Source organism: Bombyx mandarina, chromosome 10, assembly GCF_030267445.1.
Source record: "Bombyx mandarina strain Sakado chromosome 10, ASM3026744v2".
NCBI lineage: Eukaryota > Metazoa > Arthropoda > Insecta > Lepidoptera > Bombycidae > Bombyx > Bombyx mandarina.
In genome coordinates, this window is record NC_143217.1 from 15,147,044 (window position 1) to 15,170,389 (window position 23,346).

The 23,346-nt window shown below is 36.0% G+C and overlaps 3 protein-coding genes across 4 annotated transcripts in view; 2 read left to right on the top strand and 1 right to left on the bottom strand.

The window, feature by feature from the left end:
* The first annotated feature begins 2,688 nt into the window (after positions 1-2,688).
* On the top strand, positions 2,689-8,033 carry LOC114246994 (23 kDa integral membrane protein). Its single transcript, XM_028179777.2, has 6 exons — positions 2,689-2,844; positions 4,278-4,466; positions 4,923-5,102; positions 5,820-5,953; positions 6,929-7,034; positions 7,914-8,033. Exons 1-6 carry the CDS (start codon positions 2,770-2,772, stop codon positions 7,995-7,997), a joined length of 768 nt encoding a protein of 255 aa, XP_028035578.2. The 5' UTR covers positions 2,689-2,769; the 3' UTR covers positions 7,998-8,033.
* A 3,689-nt stretch (positions 8,034-11,722) lies between these two features.
* On the top strand, positions 11,723-19,425 carry LOC114246980 (23 kDa integral membrane protein). Its single transcript, XM_089730723.1, has 5 exons — positions 11,723-11,880; positions 12,122-12,310; positions 12,405-12,581; positions 12,690-12,929; positions 13,963-19,425. Exons 1-5 carry the CDS (start codon positions 11,818-11,820, stop codon positions 14,056-14,058), a joined length of 765 nt encoding a protein of 254 aa, XP_089586849.1. The 5' UTR covers positions 11,723-11,817; the 3' UTR covers positions 14,059-19,425.
* A 1,494-nt stretch (positions 19,426-20,919) lies between these two features.
* LOC114246955 (23 kDa integral membrane protein) overlaps positions 20,920-23,346 on the bottom strand; it is a 36,558-nt gene continuing 34,131 nt past the window's right edge. For both annotated transcript variants that reach the window (XM_028179723.2, XM_089730724.1), the window contains exon 5: positions 20,920-21,394. In XM_028179723.2, coding sequence (XP_028035524.1) covers positions 21,320-21,394 — 75 coding nt within the window. In that variant the 3' untranslated portion in view covers positions 20,920-21,319. The remainder of the gene's footprint in view (positions 21,395-23,346) is intronic.

Below are 23,346 nucleotides of genomic sequence, written 5' to 3' on the forward strand. Positions count from 1 at the left end.
AGCACATCCTGGTCACGACTGTAAAATCAAATATTATACGTTGAACAGTTAATTGCTAATTGGCACCAGTAATTTAGCCATGGCAGCTGTTAGTATAAAATCTTTTAAACACGTTTTCATGGACTCACTGTCTTGTGTGTTGTTTGGGTGACCTTTGTATGACGTATTAATAAAGGGAAAATCAACCATAGAGCGAGTGAAATAGTTCAGAAGACCGACGGTCTAGAGGTTATTGTTCGGAACTTCTATGCAAAATTTATCCTGACAATGTCGTTTAGCGCGGAACAAGTATCTGCAGGTATATGATGATATTGGATACTTCGGAGGGAATAAACAATATTATATACAATTGCTGCGTTGTGGTGAATGAGAGTGGACTGTATTTATTTGTTTGATATCTTTATTAGTCCATAAGTGACAAATGAAAGATTTATGAATATATGAAATATGAAATCGATGTGTAGCCCTTGGCGGCTGGTAATGAAAATAGTACATTGTGCATCCAGAGAGAAAAGTAGGACATTTCCTTCCGCGTGTAAAATGGCAAACACGTGGGATGATATGTCCTACTTTTTTCCCGGGGTGCACATACGATTTTTTCTCCTAGCAGGCCGAAAATTCGTGGAGTACCGAGCCGGGGTCCAGGGGCAAAGTCCTGGCCGGGGGTAGGGGGGACGGAACCCCCCTTACTCATAAAAAAACAATTAAACTGTTTTTTAATTTTTTAATAAACTACTACTAATTGAATTAGAACTGTCTGATGAACTCATCTTTGTTTAATACTTCACTATTAAATTTTATTGCCTTTTGTTTATTTCACTTTTACACTAAACACAATATTGCAAATTACCCGAGCACAACAATGGCGGAGAATTTTAGGTGCGTGAGAGCAGACGTAGACACTAACGCGCATGCGCACTTGTCAATGCCCAGGGAGGAAATGTTACACTTTCTTCCCTGTACAGCTGTACAGCGGGAGGAAAACTGAACTTTCGGCGTAGGTAGGAAAAAAGGGAAAAGTGTCAAAGCGGACGTCGCTCGTTGACACCTTTGACGTTCCGAATTCAAACAACATTAAAAAATATATAATAAAGCTTAACTGCGTTTTCTGTTATATGTATAATAAGAAAACAACATTTAAAGCTCTTAATAATAAAATAAAATAATAAAATTAATATTTTAAACAAACTGAACTTTTTTTTTTACTGAATGACAGACTTCACTGAATGACATTCAAGAAAAATCCTTTTTAAAAACAAAAGAGCTTTAAATAATAAAGCTTTTTCTTTACATGTATTTAATATCTTCTTTTCTATGACAGCTACATCTAGTTTATAGAAATACCGATTGAGAGAAATACGAGCACAATTATGGAATGTTATGCGACAGTTCTTGAAATTATAAATGGTACCGTACTTATGCGATTGGAAAGTTTTTGTATCTCACAGATCACAAATTATGTATCTCGCAGATCACAAATTATGTATCTCACAGATCACAAATGCTGTATCTCATAGATCACAGATTATGTATCTCACAGATCACAAATGACGACGCTTGCAGCTGAAAGTAAGTATTGTACTTTTTGATGAAGCATGTTGTTGATATTTCTATTTCTGTAATCTGACGAGGCATGTTGCAGATAATAAAACGTACTTTTAGGTTAGGAATATTGTGTTCTTTTTTTATAATAAATTTATTTATCATCGATCACAAATTATGTATCTCACAGATCACAGATTATGTATCTCACAAATCACAAATTACAGATTCATCCGACCCACCAACATTGTCACTAGACGCGTGCAGTGCTAACATTAGCAACAGGCATAGGATCCCTGGTAACCTTATTTGTCGAGCTCGCCAAAGAGCTCGAAATGCAACTTAGCCCGCTGAGTTTCTCGCCGGATATTCTCAGTGGATCGCAATTCAGATCCGATATTAAATGCATTCGCGAAGCATCTGCCCTTGAGGTCTCCATCGGTGGCGCTTGGGCAGCTGTTAGAAAATCCAGCCCTTCTTGGTTGAGGTTGTGCTTGCCCACCTGTCCTGGTGAAACTGGAAAGGCCTCCGGGCCACCAGTAATACCTCCTTCCAATAAAAAAAGAACTGAAAGGATTTTAATAGTTTGGTGAAATTAGCCTAGTTATATAATCTGACTACAGTTTTGTTATTGGCGTCTTTGGATTAGATTTTCTTTGTTTAAAAATGTATTTCCTCACTTTTTGTATGTATTATTAAATTTAACATAATACGTTGAACGCCACATCAAAAATCTAGTATTTTCATTCGGCCCACGGAAATTGGGTACTATTATTACCTTATTTAAGTTTTAATTTGGAATTTTCTCGCAAATAATATTATTCAATTGCAAGCATAAACACTTAAAACATATACATAAAACAGTCCTTGGGAATCAACATAGGCTGCTATTAATTATACACTCAACATATGGAACTTTCTCTACACTTAAAGCGTAAGACACACTCACAGTGCTTTTGTACTACAAATTACTATCCCAAATTGTTGTGATTAGTCCATTGGTAACGCTGCTAATAAGCAGGGCGATCGGAAAACCTTATTAGTGTTTTTTGTATTGTTATTATCCAGGACCACACTTCATATAACAAGTGACAATAAAATATGAAGTCAATGAACAATAAGCTTAATATAATAATTGGTTTTGTATAGTTTAGACTTTAGTACATTATGTTTCAATGTCGAGGGTGATGTAGGTAAGCATAGTCTTGTGAGCATAGAAGAAGCAATATGAACTGCAACATGGCGGACTTGAGTGTTAAATGCGCGAAAATTTTACTGATAACACTTAATTTATTATGCATTGTAAGTTAGCTTAACTTTATATAATTACAAGACGAGATTTTTCATAGTGAATTCTTTTTTTTTGGACTCCACGTACACAACTTATACAGCCAACCGTAAAAATTAAAAAGTATTTTACCTTTAATATGTCTTGACCCTATGGATTTTCTATTTTAGAATACTGGCCATTTCAAACGTAATTTATGTGTGGCTGGTAATAAAGTCTAAATTCACATAACTATACCAAAAAAAATGCTTATTGATTAGTATCATGTGTCCAATACATTTGTAGTTAGTTACCTACAATTTCTAACTATAGTATTTTTTTACCATTAATTACTTCCAACGCATGGCATCATATGTGTGTAATTGTTGAGTATGATCAGTGTTTAACTTGTCATCATATATTTTAAATCCAATGACATTACACGCACTTTTGTAGTCCAGTTTTGTAAAATTTACACGGCTAATGACAATAGGTCTTCTGGCTGATGATTAGAATATATGGATGTGCTAATAGGCGAACTCTGAGGAATATTCGAGATGATTCCATTCTATCTTATTTAGCTAGTAGCATGGTGAAATTAGCTCCCTCCAGAGTGTTCCCTGAGCGCTATGACATGTCTTCCTTCAAATGATTAGAAAGTCCTAAACAATAACCATCTAAGTTGAGCAAACGCAGAGGCAGAATTAGGCAGCTAGTATTGAAAAAAAAACGCAAAAATAAGGTTCGGTCATCTACGACAAGCAACGCGCCGCCCTCGTCGCGGTCATAGGTGTGGACCTGTCCGAAGCGTCCTGGAAGGCGATGCTCGACTTCTGCGAGTCCATTATATCGCAGAAGGAGGCGGCGGAACGAGAGAGGGAGAGCTCTTCCCTTTTTGCACCGGTCCGTCGCCGTTGAGTCGGGGGCCCGAGGTGAAAATAGGCTCGCACATCCCGGCCCCATAGGTGGGGGCTTCCCCCCGGTGAAGGTCACGGGGGACCTCGTAGGAGGTTCGGCAGCCGGCCCGAAAAAAAAAAAAGACATCGTGCCTATCACTCTTTGTCCTCACCATATTATTTCTCTTTATTCTTATTATATTTCTGTATTCAATCTATACTAATATTATAAAGAGGAAAGATTTGTTTGTTTGTTTGTTTCGAATAGGCTCCGAAACTACTGGACCGATTTGAAAAATTCTTTTTCCGTTAGAAGCCGACATTGTCCCTGATGAACATAGGCTACTTTTTTTATTTATTTTTTTATTTTTATTTTTTGGTTTCATGTGTGTTTTAATGTTTCCGAAGCGAAGCGAGGGCGGGTCGCTATCAGTCTATAAATCTTATCCCTACCAATCCAAGGCAAGAAGTGTTAGGGATGACCCGTTAATCACTGTGGACCTAGACCGGTTAACGAAACCGTCAAGTGGGAATTGGGAATATTTTTCGAAACATGGAATTTCTACTTTCAGTTTTTGGCGCTTATGACATTTGTGTTTGCCGTTGTCGATACGAGGATCCTAGCGCAGTACGGGGCAGAGCAAGCCAGCGGTTCGTTTATAGGAGATGTAGTCGTCAGCGTGGCCAGTGTGCTGGTGATGACAGTTGCTGTACTCGGAATCATTGGCGTCGTGAAGAGCAGCATCAAAATTATCTACTTGGTGAAGTTCATTTACAATTTTAAGAAAGTATTATTTAGTAAGAATTTCACCACCACTTAAAGTCGGATCATATTCAATTTTTCGCCGAATTCTAACCTTTTTTTTTGGTATAGCGCGTTTCTGGATATTTATATTTTTCCGTATGTAGTTACTTTGTTATCAGCTTCTTCGTTGTTGATGGAAGTCTTAACTTTTAAAAACTACCTATGTTCTTTAGTGACAAAAATCAGTACCGCTAAATAATCAAGTCATCAAAATTTCCTTGAGTATATATATAGTTTTTAACCGTAGTCCGTACATCGTTTTCATCAATATTATTCGGGTGTCATATTAGTTTTCACCGGTAGGGCATTCATAATACATATTACCGTGGCAATGTAATAAGAAGGCCGGTTTGATTAGAGTAGATCTACACCAAAAAAAGAAATAATTTGTTTACATTGTATTTGTTCACAGTACGTTGGATTCCTCATGCTCTTGACGGTGTTGGAAGTTTTAATAGGAATTTACGTGTCGATTCAACGTTATGGTCTTCAATTCCGGGTCGGTGAATGGATACGCGAGGAGTTCTATAGAAACGTCACTGGCGCAAGCAAGGAGGCCCATCGGAAACTCTGGGAAAGAATCCAGATCAACGTGAGTTACTCTTGGTAGTGATTCAGCTTGCCTTTTCGCTCTGGTAAAGGTCACTGGAGTAAGAGCAACCCTATTATCCCAAAAAAGATTGGAACGCGCACATCCCATAGGAGAATTTGCTATTGTTGTTTTCATCGCCTTTTATCATCATCGCATCTTTATTGACTAAAGAAGCAGGAAAGTAATTAAGACCGACTCTAGAAGACGACCAGTCTTCAGCTCTGATAAACTTAGAGACATTCCTTCCAGCCTTATGTTTTTGGTTTTTTGACCCAGTGTTGAGGGGTAATGGCCCACTCACTCCTTGATATCTGAAACCCAACTAAACCATCGGTAAAGCCAAATGATCCCCAAATCGTACCCTGCTGATAAGAAAACCTACTTAGTTCTGAATCTTGTCTCTGTCTCTTCATATAATTTTTGCTTTTCAAACGATGTGTTTGTTCACAATATCGAAGATTATTTGCGCCTGGGCGCACCATCAGCACTAGCGCTGCTTTGCGTTTATAGAAATGGCTCCAATACTCTTGGCTCTAATAATTTTTGTTTGACCATTACTGTGCCAAACCGGTTTACCATGTTTTCATGTTTCATGTCATCGTGTTGTCGAAAGGAATGTCCCATGGTTTACGTGCGACGATAAATCAGCCCCATTATCATTTTTATTTTAGTTATTTTTAGTAATTTTAGCTAGTTTATTTCAGTTTTATTTTATAGTATCAATGTTGCGGACTGAATGGGCCGCAGGATTACACAGCAATGGACCAACCCATAAGCCTGTCGTGTTGCTACCAAGCCTACCAAGCTACTACTCTCGAAGCGGAGCAGAAGATGTACAAAACTTGCATTGAGTATGTGTTTTACAGTATGTTTCCAATACCTGGTACTGTTAATGTAGCTATCACAGAAAGACATTTAAAAAAAAAACCTAAATCGTGCTGACGACATTTCCTAGACAGCTATGCCTTGTATCAACCGCTGGTCGCAAGATTTGTCGTTGCCTTTTGTCGTTTCTTTCTATTTCTAAGAAAACTTCTGCCGCTGACGAAACAGCAGTAGTTCAGTATCATAACATAAATGTTACCACATAGACAGTAATTAATCTTAAATAAGAACCGCGTGTAGTTGGCGGAAGCTCCCGCCTCTCTCAAAACCGATGCTAACTATATTTTGATCGAGATGTGATAACTGGAGGGCTCAACTCGTATTCGTTATTATAACATATGTGCTAGCTTGTCCTACCTTGACAGTGAAGACCTTGAAGTGAAAGTATCAATGGTATTGTTACCCGCTGAGGGTTCGGGATAAAGAAAATTTCACCAAAGTACAACTAAAAACTGTATTCAACACTTAGAACACTTAAAACACTCAACAAACACTTTAAAACACTCAACAAATACTTTAAAACTCTCAATTCGCTTGTTCCGCTTCGCTTCAGGTGATCTGTTCGCTGTTTCGCTTCGAGTACTTCCGATTACTGACTGACTTTGTGCCATTCCTGCAACGCTTTTATAGCTGATATCTCATCCCCAGAATTATCGAGAATATTTCACATCTCTCTAGTAGCAGTTTCTGCTATCTGACCATAGATAGCGTTGTACATCTCGAGCATTCTAGATGCTACTAGGTCCTTCGATATTCGTTCGACTATTCGGCGATAGATGGCGTTACTCTTACCGACGTAACAGTATTATATATCATCTGGCCTAGCCTACAAACAGGAACGCACGGCTACGTCATGGCATAATTAGGATTAATCCTTGTGGAGGCACGGCTTTGAGGGCATAACTAAACAAACTAATGTATGTTTTTTTTCTTATATTTAGAACTTCAAGCTATTTCCGCGAGGGCTGCGAAGATGAAATCCTCGGAATCTTAGCGGCTGATGCTGATTATCTTCTTGGAGTGGCCGTGATCAGTTTTTGGTTTGAGGTCACTGCGATTATCTTATTGTAATCAATCGGTTACGAAGCCAAGTTTTGATTATGCGCATATTCTTTTACTCAATTTGAAAAACATTGGAAATGAAAAATTTACCGTTATAGCCAAGCAGTTCGTAGCGTACGTTTCCGTTAGTGAACGAGCTCGCGGTCTACCAGACATTAAGCGTAAACTCACAGACATCACCACTGCCGCCACCTACCTAGTTGGCATTGTTACGAATCTCAATACTATTATGTTTGTCCCATCCTTCAAACCACGCACGACGGCTTCATAATGAACAGGAAATTATATCTACCCGTATGGGCTGGCACGCCTTTCCAGCAGAGATTTCAACGTGATTAAAGTTTTACATGATCGTATACGTCTTTACCGTGAAAGACGTTAATGGAAATACGTGTTTATAGAATAATAGGATATTTAAGTGGGATCTGTACCTATTTAAGGTGTAGCCTTCAAATCCCTTTAGAAACGATTAGACTGACTTCTTGTGAGTCCGCGCGGGTGGGTACCACCACCCCTGCCTGAAGCAGTAATGCGTTCCGGTTTGAAGAGTGGGGCAGCCGTTGTAACTATACTTGAGACCTTAGAACTTATATCTCAAGGTGGGTGGCGCATTTACTTTGTGGATGTCTATGGGCTCCAGTAAACACTTAACACCAGGTGGGCTGTTAGCTCATCCACCCATCTAGTCAATAAAAAAATAAAAATAAAATAGAAATCTGGCGATGAAGACTGGGATGATCAGATGTATCGTAGAGCCATCTGCCGATGGATTTTAACATCAGAGTCACACACAGGACGTTAACGGCATTCACTATAAAGCAACGTAATACGAACTGTTTAAAGTTTAATCGTTATTGATTGCAGGCGGTGGGCATGCTTCTGGCTATGTGGGTCGCGAATCAACTGAAGAATAGCGTTCGCGTTTATAAGCACACAGTTAAATATTAAAAATAATTTTTGAGTTAATAAAAAAAAAAAAACGTATTTCATTTATTATTAAATTCTTTTCAGTAAGGAAAGGAACACCAATTCAGAATAATAAATGGATAAAAATACAGAGTAAAACAACATTTTTATTGTGGTTTAGACGGGTGAGCTCACGGTCCTTCTGATGTAAATTAGTTATCCAGTAACTAACCTAACCAGAAGATATCAACGTATATGCTATCTTCTACCTAGAAATTATTTCTAAGTCTCCGTTCGCGGCAGGAGTAAGCAGGGTGGTGGACTCTATCTGTGCGAACTCCCAAGACGCTCTACATTGTAGGCAGCGGCTATGTTCTGCCCCTAGTATTGCTGAAGTCCATGTGTGACGGTAACCACTCACCATCAGGTGGGCCGTATGGTCGTCTGCCTACAGGGGCAATAAAAAAAACCTTCGCTTTAACTATTTTTGAAGCATGTTTTGGTTTCAACTAATATTCTTATGATCGAAATACGATTATAATCATTGATGCCTCAAAATTTAAATTCATTTGATGTATTTATTACATTTTCTCTTACGTATTGTTATTGAAATTTAAAAGAATGAAAACCTACTAATTGCAATGTTTTTATTGTTAACACTAATGACTTAACAATAATAAAAAATAATAAATAAGCCTTTATTACTGTTTTACTTAATAATTACTAACTTAATAAATTACCTAATAATAACTTAACTTGAAATCTAACTTATAGTTAAGTATTCCGTACAGCGTTCGTTGTGGTTTTCAAAAGAGCTTGTCTCTCGACAAAGGCTCCTCTAAAGACATCCAGTATTCTCTATTTTTTACAATTCGACTTCAATGTAGGCCGGCTTATTTCATCTCGGACTAAACAATACAATATTCGTAAATAGTTAGTTACTGGATAAAAAAAAAAAGAAAATCGGTTGAATAACAATATACAATGGTATTTAACAATAAATACAATGGTACTTAACCTTTTTTTGTTTTTACCTATTTATTTTTAGATACTAAACTATATATAGAAAGAAATAGCTTCTAAACACAACATGACTATATAGGTCTATGCATGAAGCCCATCAATCGATTAGCTTATGCCGATGACACCAGTATACCGATCGATTGACACTTAAGGCTACATCAACTTCGTAATTTTAAATACCATTGTGGTTTATTAAAAATTACGTTAATTTAATAATTAATTAAAAGCCATATTTTAATTTAAGGCGGTAAAGTTATTCTCAGTTTTATATATAGCGATCTTACGAAGCAGAAAGTAGTTATAATAACTTGGTACAATTGAAACTAGCCTTTTCGGTTACAGTTTTTGGGGTCACGGATGACCAGTCTGCGGTCTGTAATATGAGTACAACAAAAAGCGCGAGATTAAATCATAAAAGTAGTTTCAGTTTTATCTCTACGACTCGTGAAAACGGAAGAAAATACCATAAATATTTGAATGTGAGAACGAAGTTATTATGGCGGTCATCTTACGTGCTGGTAAATCTACGGATAAAATTTAAAAAATACATTAAAATCTTTTAAACTAAACTCTTTTTATTTAATTTTGTGTTTTCCTCGGAAATGAAAAGCACATCAGATTAATTCAACCACAGAAAAACGGTTTAATTTTAGTGAGTTTTTAATGAGATGTTAGGAGATTACTTTAAAGTATTAACCGCCGTTAACAGATTGTCGTCACAAATCAAGTTTTTTAGACAATACGAATTGTAGATAGACGTAAATAATATAGAGCCTGGCTTAATCTATGAATATGTGACCTTTAAAATACCCTTTAGTCGAATCTACCAATTTTACTAAAAACTATGATTGATTTTCTATCGTCATTATGGGTTAAAGGATAAGACGGCCAATGTACTTGTTTTTTATGTTTGAGAGATTACTGGTGGCCTGGAGGCCTTTTCAGTTTTACCAGGGCAGGTGAGCAGGGTGGAGAGCAAGGGCTCAGCCAGGAGGGGGGATTTGCTAACAGCTACCCAAGCGCCTCCAGAGGAAACCTAACAACTCAAGAGTAGCTGCTTTGCGAATGAAACTACTACCGGATTGGAATCGCGACCCGCTGGGAAGATCCGGCGAGAAACTCAGCGGGCTGATGTTTAGGTTAGTTTGCATGTCGAACTCTTTGCCGAGTACGGTTACCGGGGTCCTTAAGCCGGCTCCTAGTGTTAGAGCTAAAGGAGTCTAATGTAAGGGTTATTGGATCTGATGGATCCGTAAAGACGTGTCTAGGGCGTCGACGGTGACTGGCTCCTGCGTGATCAAGCAGGAATGGATAACCTGTTTTAGAATCAAATCGGAAAGCTTATTTGTGTAATTACTGGTGGTAATGCTTACTGGAGGGTGCGACCCTCGTGCGAGGTACATACCTCCAGAGAGGCCACCAGAAGTCGACCTTATGTTTCAAGTAATCGTTTATCACCAGATAGGCCGTGAGGTAATTGGCCCATCCACTTGTGTCGTTTATTGATCAAGTGGACAGTATGTTTGTAAGCTTCCAAATTCAATGAAATTCTTAACTGTGCGGGATTGCGTTTATGAAGACAAATTACCTTTCCGATGACATAAAACATCGTAATAAGTTTAGTATTTTGCGGGTATTTAACACAGCAATATGCAAAGTTTTGAATAAAATAATGAGATCGATAGCTATCTGAATACACGCTGCTTTTCAAATAATTAAAAGTACAGGAAAGCGACCTGAAAATTTTTCCAAAGAAATTTGTTCTTTATTTGGTTTTGAAATAAAGCAATTATTCCTATAGAACGTTCTGGAAACATAAAGCGGGTTATATATGTACCGCGTTATACGAAACTGTGTTTTATAATAAAGCATTAAGGGTGTCTACTTAGAGCGATATAATAATTGTCGAGGAGCGAAACAAAGACAAGACTAAGGCCCTGACGAATGTGTAGGTGGACATATGTATTCCCACGCTCCAATTACTAGGAGTGTGCTTTAAGCTACAAGGGAAATCAAGCGATTTTACTAGAACGATAAACGTCGCAATTATCATTCATATTTTTAGTCGAACATAACAAAAATAAGCCCCCTATAATTAGTCTCCTAAAAATAAGCCAGGGAATTGAGTCGAGTTCTCCCGGTGTAACATAACATTACAGTTATAATAATTAAATTAACTTTGCGATTGGTAAAATTTCAATTTGTTATCAAAGTCTATTTACAAGTGTATTTTAAGTGACTATTTTTAAAAGTGCCTGCATAATTAACGAGTGTATGATAAATCTGGGTTTACTGAATTACTAATTATTAGGAGAGGTTTCACATTGAAGTGGCTATGGGCCGATGTATAGGGATATGTATATCGGCATGCATGGGACTAACATTCATACCGCGAGTAGCGAAACCATTTAAAATCGTATTGGGAAATTAAATTTGGTCTGATGTTGTTAATGACTCAATTTAACAAGAATTGGACGAACATGGGGCAGTCAGATGCGTTGTGACGTTTGCTGATTGCTGTTTTTTATTTTAGGTGTGATGATCTTTTATTGGGGGCCTATCCGGCTATTATAACTGCCCCGTAGCTATGCATTCTGCCTAACAGTCAACAAAAACGAGTTTGTCTTCGAAGGCTTTTTAAAGCAAATAAGAAACAGCTACATCGACATAACATTACGTGGCCATTGCCACCGCCGTCTATGACTTTACCCACACGCTCGGTAATCACTGGTTTAGTCGACAAATGCATTGATCGATATAAGCCCTAGAGGCCTTCACTTCCTGAGTTCGCCTGCTGTACGCCGGTCTTTTCACAATTTCAAGCAGCAAAGGACTAAAGATGAAACCCCGCTCTATACGCTGCATGAAGTTTTTTCTGACGCTCTTCAATGTGATTTGCATCGTGAGTAATTATTTGCTAACGTTAATTGGTTTTATGGGTTGATTTGGTTCCCTGTAATTGTGTGCTAGAAGGGTTTTAGACAACTTATTATCACAAAAAAAACGTCGATTTTTCTGTGAAGCCATAATGAATCATTTTACATTACATAAACGTAAAGTGGTCTTACAATTGATTTATTCGTTGCCAAATAACCGTACTTTAAGTAGTAGTGTTTAAGTGTAGTATTTATTCTTTTGAAAAGGTCTTTGGTTTGATTTTGATGGCCATATGCGTCATTAATATGCGCGACAAGAAGAATCGTCCTGATCAACAATCGGCTTTGTCAAGAGGTGTGCTGTCATTCCTCTTAACTCTTGGTTTCTGTTTGGCTGTAACTGGTGTTTTGGGCTGCGTCGGTGCTTTGAGAGAGCACCTTAAAGTGCTTTACGTGGTGAGAATTATTTATTGAATTTCTTAATTTTTATTTTGATGTACTTTGCTGTGGTTAAATGTTTTTGTTTGGGATTTTTTCATTTCGGCTGTAGCATGCTTGCTTCTTCATATTCCTGGTATCAGTCGAGCTGGTGGTAGGAGTCGGAGGAGCGGTCCTCAGTGCTTGGGTCGGCGGGAGCAACGAACTACGAATGCAATTTTACAAAAACGCCACCGTGGAAGACGAAGTATCGAAACATCACAATTTCTGGGATAGCTTACAGTCCGAGGTAAATAAATTTAGATCGAATTTGATCAAAATAAATTAATAAATTTAGTTTGCTTACCTAATTTTGGAAGTTTACGTTTTTGGCTGTGATACTAAACGCTTTTGTCAGAATAAATGTTGTGGCGTGGACGGACCCCAAGATTACGCCATACTGCATCGAGACATTCCGGCCTCATGCTGCGCCCGAGCTTATCCTCTCCGCGAGGGTGGAGCCCGTCGACATTTGTACGCTACCTGTATTTCCGAAAGGACATACTACAAGGCAGGATGCGAAGAGGCTCTCCGACAGAAGAAAACCATGAAAGGAAACATTTTTATTAGTACAGGAATCGTTTTCGCTTTATTGGAGGTACGTGTAAAAATATGTTTCGTTTCAAAATTACATGATCATTTTTATAATATAGACTAGCTGTACCCGTCCGCTTCGCTGGGCATTTAAAATTAACATTATTATTTCACCCCATAAAGATTCTCATCATTAACGCCCTCGCAACTGGTGTAGGGAGTTCAACACTCATATAAATATTAGCCTATCCATTAAACATATTATGTATTTTCTACATGGATACCAAGTCAAGTCAATCGGATGCATGGTTCAGTAGTTATAACGGAACATCCGTAAAAACCACTGTAGATTTATATATTAGTATAGATAAATACACCAATAAACGTTTACCATTAGGTAACATTGATCTCAAGGGGCAGTGCTAGTCTTTTACAATATCGTTGATTGGTTGGTTCCAAATTGTACCAAACAATTTAAAAGTACTTAGTTGTTAAAATGGTGCTTTATTTACATTTGATAGTCATTAAAATTATCTTTTTCAACTATTCCACAGTCGTTTCTTACTCTCGATTAATTACTTTCTTCATAACACACTTACCTGATACTTGTTTGATGTCTTTGGAAAATTGTATCCGTATAAGAATAAATCTTTTGTTTGAAATAAGGAAGTAAGGTAGGTAAGGTATTTAAGGTTTGTATCAGCTATAAGAAACTATCGGATCAACCAGAAGAATTACTAGCGACCCGCCCTCGCTTCGCTTCGGAAACTGTAATTTATTATTGATTTCTCCACTATTTAATGGATGTTATTATACATATAAACCTTCCTCTTCAATCACTCTATCTATCAAGAAAAACCGCATCAAAATCTGTGGTGTAGTTTTAAAGATTTAGGCATACATAAGGATATAGGGACAGAGAAAGCGACTTTGTTTTATACTATGTGGTGAGTGGGGTAGCATTCAGTTTGTATTCATTCTGTAGCACTCCGAATATGTTTGTATTTAGAAAATTAAAAAGAAACACGTTTACCTCAAAATTTCGTTACTGAGCTTAACTCATGCATACGATTTTAAACTATTTGTTTGTTTCACAGATATTCTGCATTGTCTTGGCTTTGTGGATGGCTAGAACTATAAGAGTCGAACGTCGGAAGCTACAACAAAATTTACAAGCACATTTCGAAACATAAAACTGGTCTTGTTCAGTCCATACTACGTTGTCACAATGTTCAATTTTTTATGATTAAAGGGAGTTTTAGCTGTTAATGGAAAAGTGCTTAGGCGTTTATTCGCATGCATACTCACACGCTATTGTTTTTAGGAATACATTTTTGTTGTTTGCCAATGGTATTGGTGTCAACTCTATTCATAGTGTATTCTATTTTGGTCTGCCATACGGTAGTTTAATGTTATCTAGCTTCAAAGCCTCACTCACTATCTTTGTGTGATTCGTAGGATAAGACACTTATATTAAAATTCGATTCCCTATATCTTTTAATTAATATTATTGCATTTAAGGTTTTTAGAATTTAGAAGACTGTCAGATTTGGAATGTAAGGAATTTTCACGTGTTCACATGTCTTTCAAGGAAATTTTATTAAGCATCATTTTATGAGGTTGTTAGATTTCATTCTTATTACTAAGTAAGATTAATTTGATAAAATATACCACGTTACCAACGAAGAGTTAGAACTTTATTTTCACCATTTAACCATTGTAGACCAATGTAGAAATGGCAATTGCACAACGTGACGTTCTGTTATTATTTTTATTTTGCTGACATCTTTTGACAGCAAAATTCCCTTCATTGGGAATAGTAGTAATACTTTGGGTTTTGATAAATCAGGATATGAATTGGTGGAAGCGTCACTCTTTCCCATTTTTATTTGAGTCACTCTTGTAAAAAGGTGATAAATCACCTTCTTATAAGAGTGACTCTAATAAAAATGGGAATTGGAGAAATGTCGACAAATTCTATAACAGTGAAACCTTTGTAGTTGAGTTTATCAGTTAAGTTCATTATATTCTATTCACGACCACTCTTATCGTATGCGTACGAGTTCTTCAACTAGTTTCTTTGATCGTTTCATAAAATTAAGATTAGATCTTGCAATCACTCCCATTTTAAAATTATAAAAAAAATATAGTGAAGTTTGGATGGTACGTAGAGAGATGTAAATGTTTTATGTTGTAGTTTTTATTGTTTTATTTGGAACTTTTTGAATATTTTCCGTTCATCTAAACAGTCTTATAAAATCTTCGTAATTTTCGCCATTTCACTGACACGATTATCGAAGTTTCATAAAATATTTAAGATTTTTAGGGGTAATAATTCGGCCATGTCACTTTTTCCTCAGTTGAAAGTTCAAGCAAATGAAGATTACTTTTAGATAGTGATAAAATAACTAAATGTTACACAAACACCACTAGCTAATGACTGTGATATAAAAGTAGAGATTTATTTTGCTCTTAAATTCAGCTGAAATTGGGTCCAATTAATTTTAAGGTGTCATTACTGGGCGATACCATACTTACAATACGGTACGGTACAGTTGGGTGCAGTAGTGGTATTGCAGTTAAAAATAGTTTAATGAAGCACTGGGTCCAATTAATTTTAAGGTGTCCTTACTGGGTGATACCATACTTGCAATACGGTACAGTACAGTTGAGTGCAGCAGTGGTACCCTATATTGCAGTTAGAAATAGAATAATGAAGCACAGAATACTATTTTTATTCTATTGCTAATGTTTGCTTGTTTTACTTTATAATTGTTTCATGAAAATTAAGGCAATTTTTCGAATGAGTCTGTTTTAATGAAACTAAATTTTTAATATTTCTAATTATAAATAAGGTCTTCTGATTTCTATAGTTGTGTGTTAGTGCTATTCAACAGCGTATACTTTTTTGGATAGTAGCGGAGGTAAATTTCCAAGTGTAAAAGTAAGTTAAGATCTATTATTATACTTTAAATTATTATGTCAGCGTTAAATAATTTGTTGAGATACGCCCGAAGCGTGAGGTTGAAGTCTTAATTGTGTAGTAAAAAGGACCGTATCAATTATAAAATTAGAAGCTAGTTTGCTCTGTAGCTGGCGTGATTTTCTGCGGCTAGACTAAGAGTTGGTTTGCCTTAGCAGCACCGATTGTACGAATTATTATGCAGGTTATTTATTACACGATGTCATTTCTTCATCGCTTAAGAAGCGCATTCACTCACATAATCTAACTTAGAGACGCTATAGTTGGAGTTCATCGATTGTACTACCATCAGTCCAGGGTGGAACGCAGTGTCAGAATGAGCACCATTAAGCCTTAATTCTCATTGAGTTTTACCCGGCTTTCATTGAAGATTTTGAACATATTCATTGAAGATCTGATTAGTATTTCATCAATATATCTCTATCTATCTCTATCTCTTTAATTTGAACATGTAGAATTAAGTGATAATTATTAAATGCGCTGCTATTAAATTAAGCTTAGTGGTTTGATTAAAAGTTCACGATTAATGTTAATAGTTTTAACTGTCTTTACCTTATGTTATATAAGATTTTGCTATCAAAAATGTATGTATTGAATTTTAATAATACTCATAAATTGTTGACAATATTTTATGTCCCAACCGTGCTGTCAAGTTTAAGCATGTGTATGGTATGATTTAAAGATTACTCATAATTTTTTTAAAGGTTATTATGAAACAAATATTAAATTTTATATTAATATTAAATTAAATTACTGGTGGTAGGACCTCTTGTGAGTCTGCACGGGTAGGTACCACCGCCCCGCCTATTTCTGCCGTGAAGCAGTAATGCGTTTCGGTTTGAAGGGTGGGGCAGCCGTTGTAACTATACTGAGACCTTAGAACTTATATCTCAAGGTGTGTGGCGCATTTACGTTGTAGATGTTTATGGGCTCCAGTAACCACTTAACACCAGGTGGGCTGTGAGCTCGTCGACACATCTAAGCAATAAAAAAAAAAAAAGTGTGTGTGTCCGCTCCGACGCACGACTGGAGTTTACTGGATATAAAAAATTAAACGAAACAATACGAGAAATAGTTCTATATTACGACAACACGATACACTACAGATTATTAACAAATTAACGAGACACAAAACAAACGACTAACAAATATATGAAAATACAATAATGAGAGAAACGCGCGATCAGTACGAGGCTTTGTGGCGGACTGCCGGCGCAGCAGCCCGGCGCGCATTTCGTGTGACATGCGCATAACGCATTTCGTGTGACATGCTAGTACGATTTTGGTCCCCATAATTTTCATACCCCGGGCCTATATATGTAAATCGATTCTAAAGGAGTAAACTCCAAAAAAAAAAATAGATTTACTGTTTTTCGAACACAAACATTTTTGTACACATGGATTATATAGTTTGTTTTGCAATTTGTGACAATCACTCTGCATTTAGTTTTAAAAAGGATTTGTAGTGCAATAAAACATGTTGAAAACTGATTAGTTTGTATCTTTTGACGATAACATGATTGAATCAATTGAGTATTAAATATAAACTAATTTTTCTTATGAAAACTTGAATGCAATCGAGTATTTATTATAGTATTTTAGAGTAGGTACCACCACCCTGCCTATTTCTGCCGTGAAGCAATAATGCGTTCCGGTTTGAAGGGTTAGCAGACGTTGTACTATAGATACTGATATGAGCTGGGATTCGGGATATATAAAAAAATTCTACCGAATTACAAGTGAATACTGTATTAGCACTTGGATTACTTAAAACACTTTACAAAGGCTTTAAAGTTCTTAATTCGTTTCTTCCGCTTCGCTTCAGGTAATCCGTTCGCTGTTTTGCTTTGAGTAGTTCCCATTACTAACTGACTATGTGCCATCTCTGCAATGCTTTTATAGTCGAGACGAAATTCCTAGAATCGTCGAGAATATTGCACAAAAGTCGAGTATTGTGTGTTTCCGCTATCTGACAATAGACGGCGTGTAATAAGGATAAGCACTTATCACCCAACGGCCAACATCGTCAGCTCGTGCAAACTACCCGAGCGGGCTCACAAGACGTCCTAACAGTAATTACGCAAATTATAATTTTAGCAGGTTTGATTTTTAAACACGATGTTATTAAATTTATTCTGCACCGTGGAGTTCATTCGTGAACATTTGTTAGGCACGTATTTCAGTAGAAAAACTGTTCTTGTCTGCAATACGAATGCACCGGGCGTCTTATCATTTAGACCACGACGACTTCAAATAAAAAAATCTCTGTAATAACATAAAATATAAAAAAAATCACTAAATAAGGAAACGAATAAAAAAAGACGACCCATTTCGTAAAACTTTTATTATTTAAACTCTATTAAACACCAACACTGATCAAAGATTTATTTAACATTAAAGAAGAAGAAAATCACACGATTTAGGAATGGCTACATAGTATTATTTATAATACGTAACTAGGTAACTTGGTGGGTAATTATTACCGTTCTAAACAATAAATAGTTTTTTACTCGTAAAAAAAGAAATGGAAAATATACTGCCATGGTTTTAAATTTATTTATTATTGCACAGATGGGTCAGTTTACGGCCCATCTGATATTCATAGTTACCGGAGTCCGTGGTCATCACAATTAAATGAGCAGAAACTTCAACGCGTAAGAAACTGGCGAGTTAGTAGAACGGAACAATACTACATATTGCGTTGCTAGCATTATCGCTTCAGGAAATTTGATTTTATGACTTTGCGATTGCTTTTGTTAATCCCATAGATTTATGTACTTTTGTACAATTGTTAACCTCAGAAGAATCTTCAGAACTGTAACTTCTGGTTTTTAACAACGCTATTGGATTCGTTCATTATCAGGAACCGATAGAACATACCCTATTTGATACCTTTGTGCATCATCACGATATAATTACCTTTTGAATACTACAAGTTCTCTGCCCCTCTTTATACAATGAATAATACTAAAAGGGTGCTCAGTTATCGATTTTCACGATCACGGTTTTAAACTATTACAAATTTGCCTTTTTTATTTTCACGAGGAAATTATATTTGGGGCAAAAAATTGCATTTAGAATTAACAAAAATTGTAATTTTCTAGAAAACACGTATTAAAATTTGAGATAGTTCTCAACATTCAATTCGTATTGTGGAGGCAGACTATTCAAAACTAAATTAACATAAATTACAAAATACGTGTAGTCTTAAAATCATGATGAAAAATAGGATTATTAGGCTTAATAGGACTCTTCTTCTTTTATAAATAATCATATTTCAAGCCTTTCCATGAAGGAGAAATTGTGAAAATACAACGCTTTTATTAATAACAATGCAATGGCTCGAGTCTTGTTACATTTCGTGTTCCAACAAAAATGCTTAATCTAATAGTGAATTTGGGGAGATATACGACAAAGGGAAGATCTTTCACCGAGCGAGTGATATTGCTCGGTAGACCGACGGTCCGAATGTTGTTGTTCGGAACTTGTATATATGCGCTTTATCTTGAAAATGTCGTAAGCGAGATTCAGGCATCTGTCAATTATCTTGCGTTGTATGATGGCTACCCGCCACAGTGAAGTATTACAGTTAATTGTCATCATGTTTATACTACAACTTTCGAAAACCTCAGGAAATTCTATCGTGAACTAAATTCACGTAACACGTTAAATACGATGCTAGATTCTAACAAATTAATGACTAGCTGAGCTCCATTGAGCACTAAGGTAATGAACAAAACTTACACGGTAATGCGCAAAAATTACACGGTAATGAACAAAACTTACATTAATGTAGCACTACATTTTAATTACCAAAGAACAATAGGCGATTTGGAAGAGCTGAAAGGTTATGATTGTATATTGCCTGCCTATTAATATTTTAGTGTTTTTTTTTTGTTTTTTTAGCTTAAATTGAAGAATACTAATGTTGACGCTCTTGGGATATTAAAGCAGTCTGTTTTATTTAGGACTATGGTGCTCTGCAAATGAGAATGAGTTGCTTAATCGAAGAAATAGTGGTGTTAGCAACCGGTGCGTGCTCACACCACACCCTACCGAGCCTAGCCAGTTCTGTAAAGTCATAGTTATGAATACGAATACTGGGCACCGTGAATGCATACTATAATGGTTGGCATTACGAAAGTAAAACTTATATTACGAAATAGTATTATTAAACATATTAATTAATAAACACATTAAACATATTATAATTATTATAAATTTTAATCAAATATGTAATCAAATATATAATACATCATTATACATATTTGATTAAAATTTAAATTAATTGAAAATACTATTTGTCAGATAAGTTTTTCTTTCGATTGGTAATTAAAAAATAGTGTTAAAATTATTATAAATTAACTAAATTAATTAATATTAAGCTTTACATTTTTGGAATAATTATTTACGTAATTAACAAATTCAAATTCAAATTCAAAACGTAGGTAGGTAGGTAGGTAACGTAGGTAGTTTTCAAATTACCCTCGCAAGCACTGTAAATGATTAACTTTTGTAATTGTCAAAGATTAACAACATCCGAAAATCCGATATATTTAACAACATTATTACATATATTATTATGTAAGCATTATATTGTAAATTTATTAATTCTAAAACAATAACAAATTGTATTTTCTGTAGCCAGATTCTATTCTTCTAGCTTTTATTTATTAGTCTTGGATGAAATCATAAAAGTAACATACGTATCTATGTCATTTTTATTTAAAAACTTTTACTATTTATTTTCATGGTATAATTACGTCTGTTATTTTTATGGTTTCAATAGGTATGTAGGTTAGAAGTGTAAAATCTAAGTGAAAAAATCTTAATGTTTTACTTTATTACAATACGCTAAATTAAATGCTAATAATAATAATAATAATTAATTCCGACACATTTCTTTAAAATGATATTTAGTTTTGATCATTGATGTCATGTGAACCTTTACTACAAATACAAAAACTAAGCGAACGCTCTACGGCTCTACGTAATATTTTTATTACACACCTACAGTACACAACGACACAACTTAGAAATATATTTACGGTTTTATAACGTGTTTTTAACGTCATTTAACTAAATAAATCTATGTTTGTTTGTAAAATATATGTTTCATAATTCATCAAGCTTAAAATAAAATTTCACATAATTTTTGCTGCTTTTGAGTATAATACATCTAATAATTAAAATAATCACAAATAATACTAATCGATTTGATTTATTAAATGCGACCGAATAAAACCTTACCAAGTAAAGATTAAATCTGATAAGGATACATAGATTTCGTATTAATAAGAATATATGAGAAGCTAAACAAGTTTGGGGGCAATTCGTTTGATAATATAATGGGCAACGCTCTACATACATTCGACTTAAAATTATAATTAGTGTATCGCTATCTTGTTCACATAATTTATGAGTAACAACGAATTTCTAAAGTGCATATAAATTAATATCGTGTAGGATGTTTAGGCGGTCTCCCGACTCTTCCCCTCCGATTTAATGGCGTGGGCCAACCATAACGCTAGAATTATGCCGGCCACCTGAAAGCGAACATCAAATAAGCAATAGGCTCCATTATTAACTAGCGCCAGATGGTCAGATCTGTTTAAGAAAGCGGTCGGTGGTAATCTATACCATGCGATCCATGCCACCCATGACCGAACACTATGGAGGAGGGTGTGGTCGCGATCCTCGACAGTAAGAGAACGATGAAGAAGAAGATTACCTAATAATTGTTAATCATGCGAGAACTGGTATGATAAAGAGGCTTGGAATAAATGCGTGACCTAGTTTTTAAGCCCCTTATGGGCAGGAGTGTCAACTATAATTAAAATTAAAACAAAAAATGTAAATAAGATTCTCTGACTTTGTTGTTTACTAGATACGATAAAAAAAACTGTTAATCGTCTAGTTGAATATGTAGGTACCACCGATGCCTCCAAATTGCCACTAATGCCAAGGACGTTACCAATTCCAGGGGCAGAGCCAAGCCGCTGCCTACAATTAAGTACTCTCAACAAGCCTCCTTTGAAGAAGGACATGTCATAACGCTCGGGAAACACCGTAGAGATGAGTTCATTACAAATCCGGATGGTACGTGGCAAAACTTCTCTATCTTCTTCTTAGGGCAGATGTTAGCAGGATCTCCCAGGTTATGATGCCCCATGAGCTCGCATACACGTCCGTTGAGTTAGCGTAACCTCTCGAAGTTCTAGCAATATGTAGGCAACATTAACTTTATTTGTGGTTTAAAGTTCTATCATGTCTCATGTCTGGTCTATACAGCTTATAATTTCCGATGATCAATATAAAATTTTCAATGCAGTTCATGAGGCCTAATTGACTCTGGTAAGCGCTGTTTAGATAGGATACATTTTTGTTTAAATGAGACTAAAATTAAATAATTATACCGAAAACCGTTTAAATAGGATACAACTAGCAATTTATCTTTTTTTATGCTGTCGTTACCGGTCACGATATAGGAGCGAGGTTATAAAATGATTGCATTGTCATCGGTTCGTCAGGTGTGGGCAAATTTTCAATTTATTTTTATTCATTTTACCTACCTACGCTGATAGCCTTGAGAGTTTATATCAGCGTTACCCTAGCGTGTAGGTGAGCTTTCGGGGATCAAACCGAAGGTGTTGCTAACACTGGCCCTAGCAAGAGCCGTGCTTCGCAGAATCTACCACCGGATCGGAAACGGGACCCACTGAGGAGATCCGACGAGAAACTCCTATGTTCTGGGGACAGCTTCCCTTCGTTTTTCGCTAGGAGCGCTGTTCCAATTCCATACAAATTAGAGTTAACTTTTACGCGATCGAGAATAAAAAAAACTCGCACTAAACACACTGAAGTCGATGCAAATCACAATAATACATCTTGTAGAATCTGTAGTAGTAGTGCTGCTTCTAACTGTATTGGGTAGGCGCAGACACGAAGGATGGCTTACACAGTGAGTATGAATATGTACTGCTTTGAATAGTTTATCTATAAATATAAAAATGATATTGCTGTTCGTTAGTCTCGCTAAAACTCGAGAACGGCTGGACCGATTTGGCTAATTTTGGTCTTGAATTATTTGTGGAAGTCCAGAGAAGGTTTAAAAGGTAGATAAATATGAAAAAGCTCGGAATTAAATAAAAATAATAATTTTGTTTTTCGTTTGATGTGTCCCCCGTCGGACGGATTCCTTTTGTTTGTTTTAAGTTTATTTTATACAAAAATTTATTATTTATCGAGTTTTTCATTTAGTCTTTTATTTATCGATTGAGGCACTACGAAGTCTGCCGGGTCAGCTAGTTGAAGATAAAATACTATAATATACATAAACAAACTATAAAACAAGTGGAATGAAAAAGAACGAACATGTAGGAGTAGTAAAGGCACTGATATGAACGGTGGGTAACACAGCGAATATCGATATATACTGCCCTCAGTTTTTCGAGATTACCGAAGTGTTGAACAACAATAAAGGATGATGGCCTAAGTT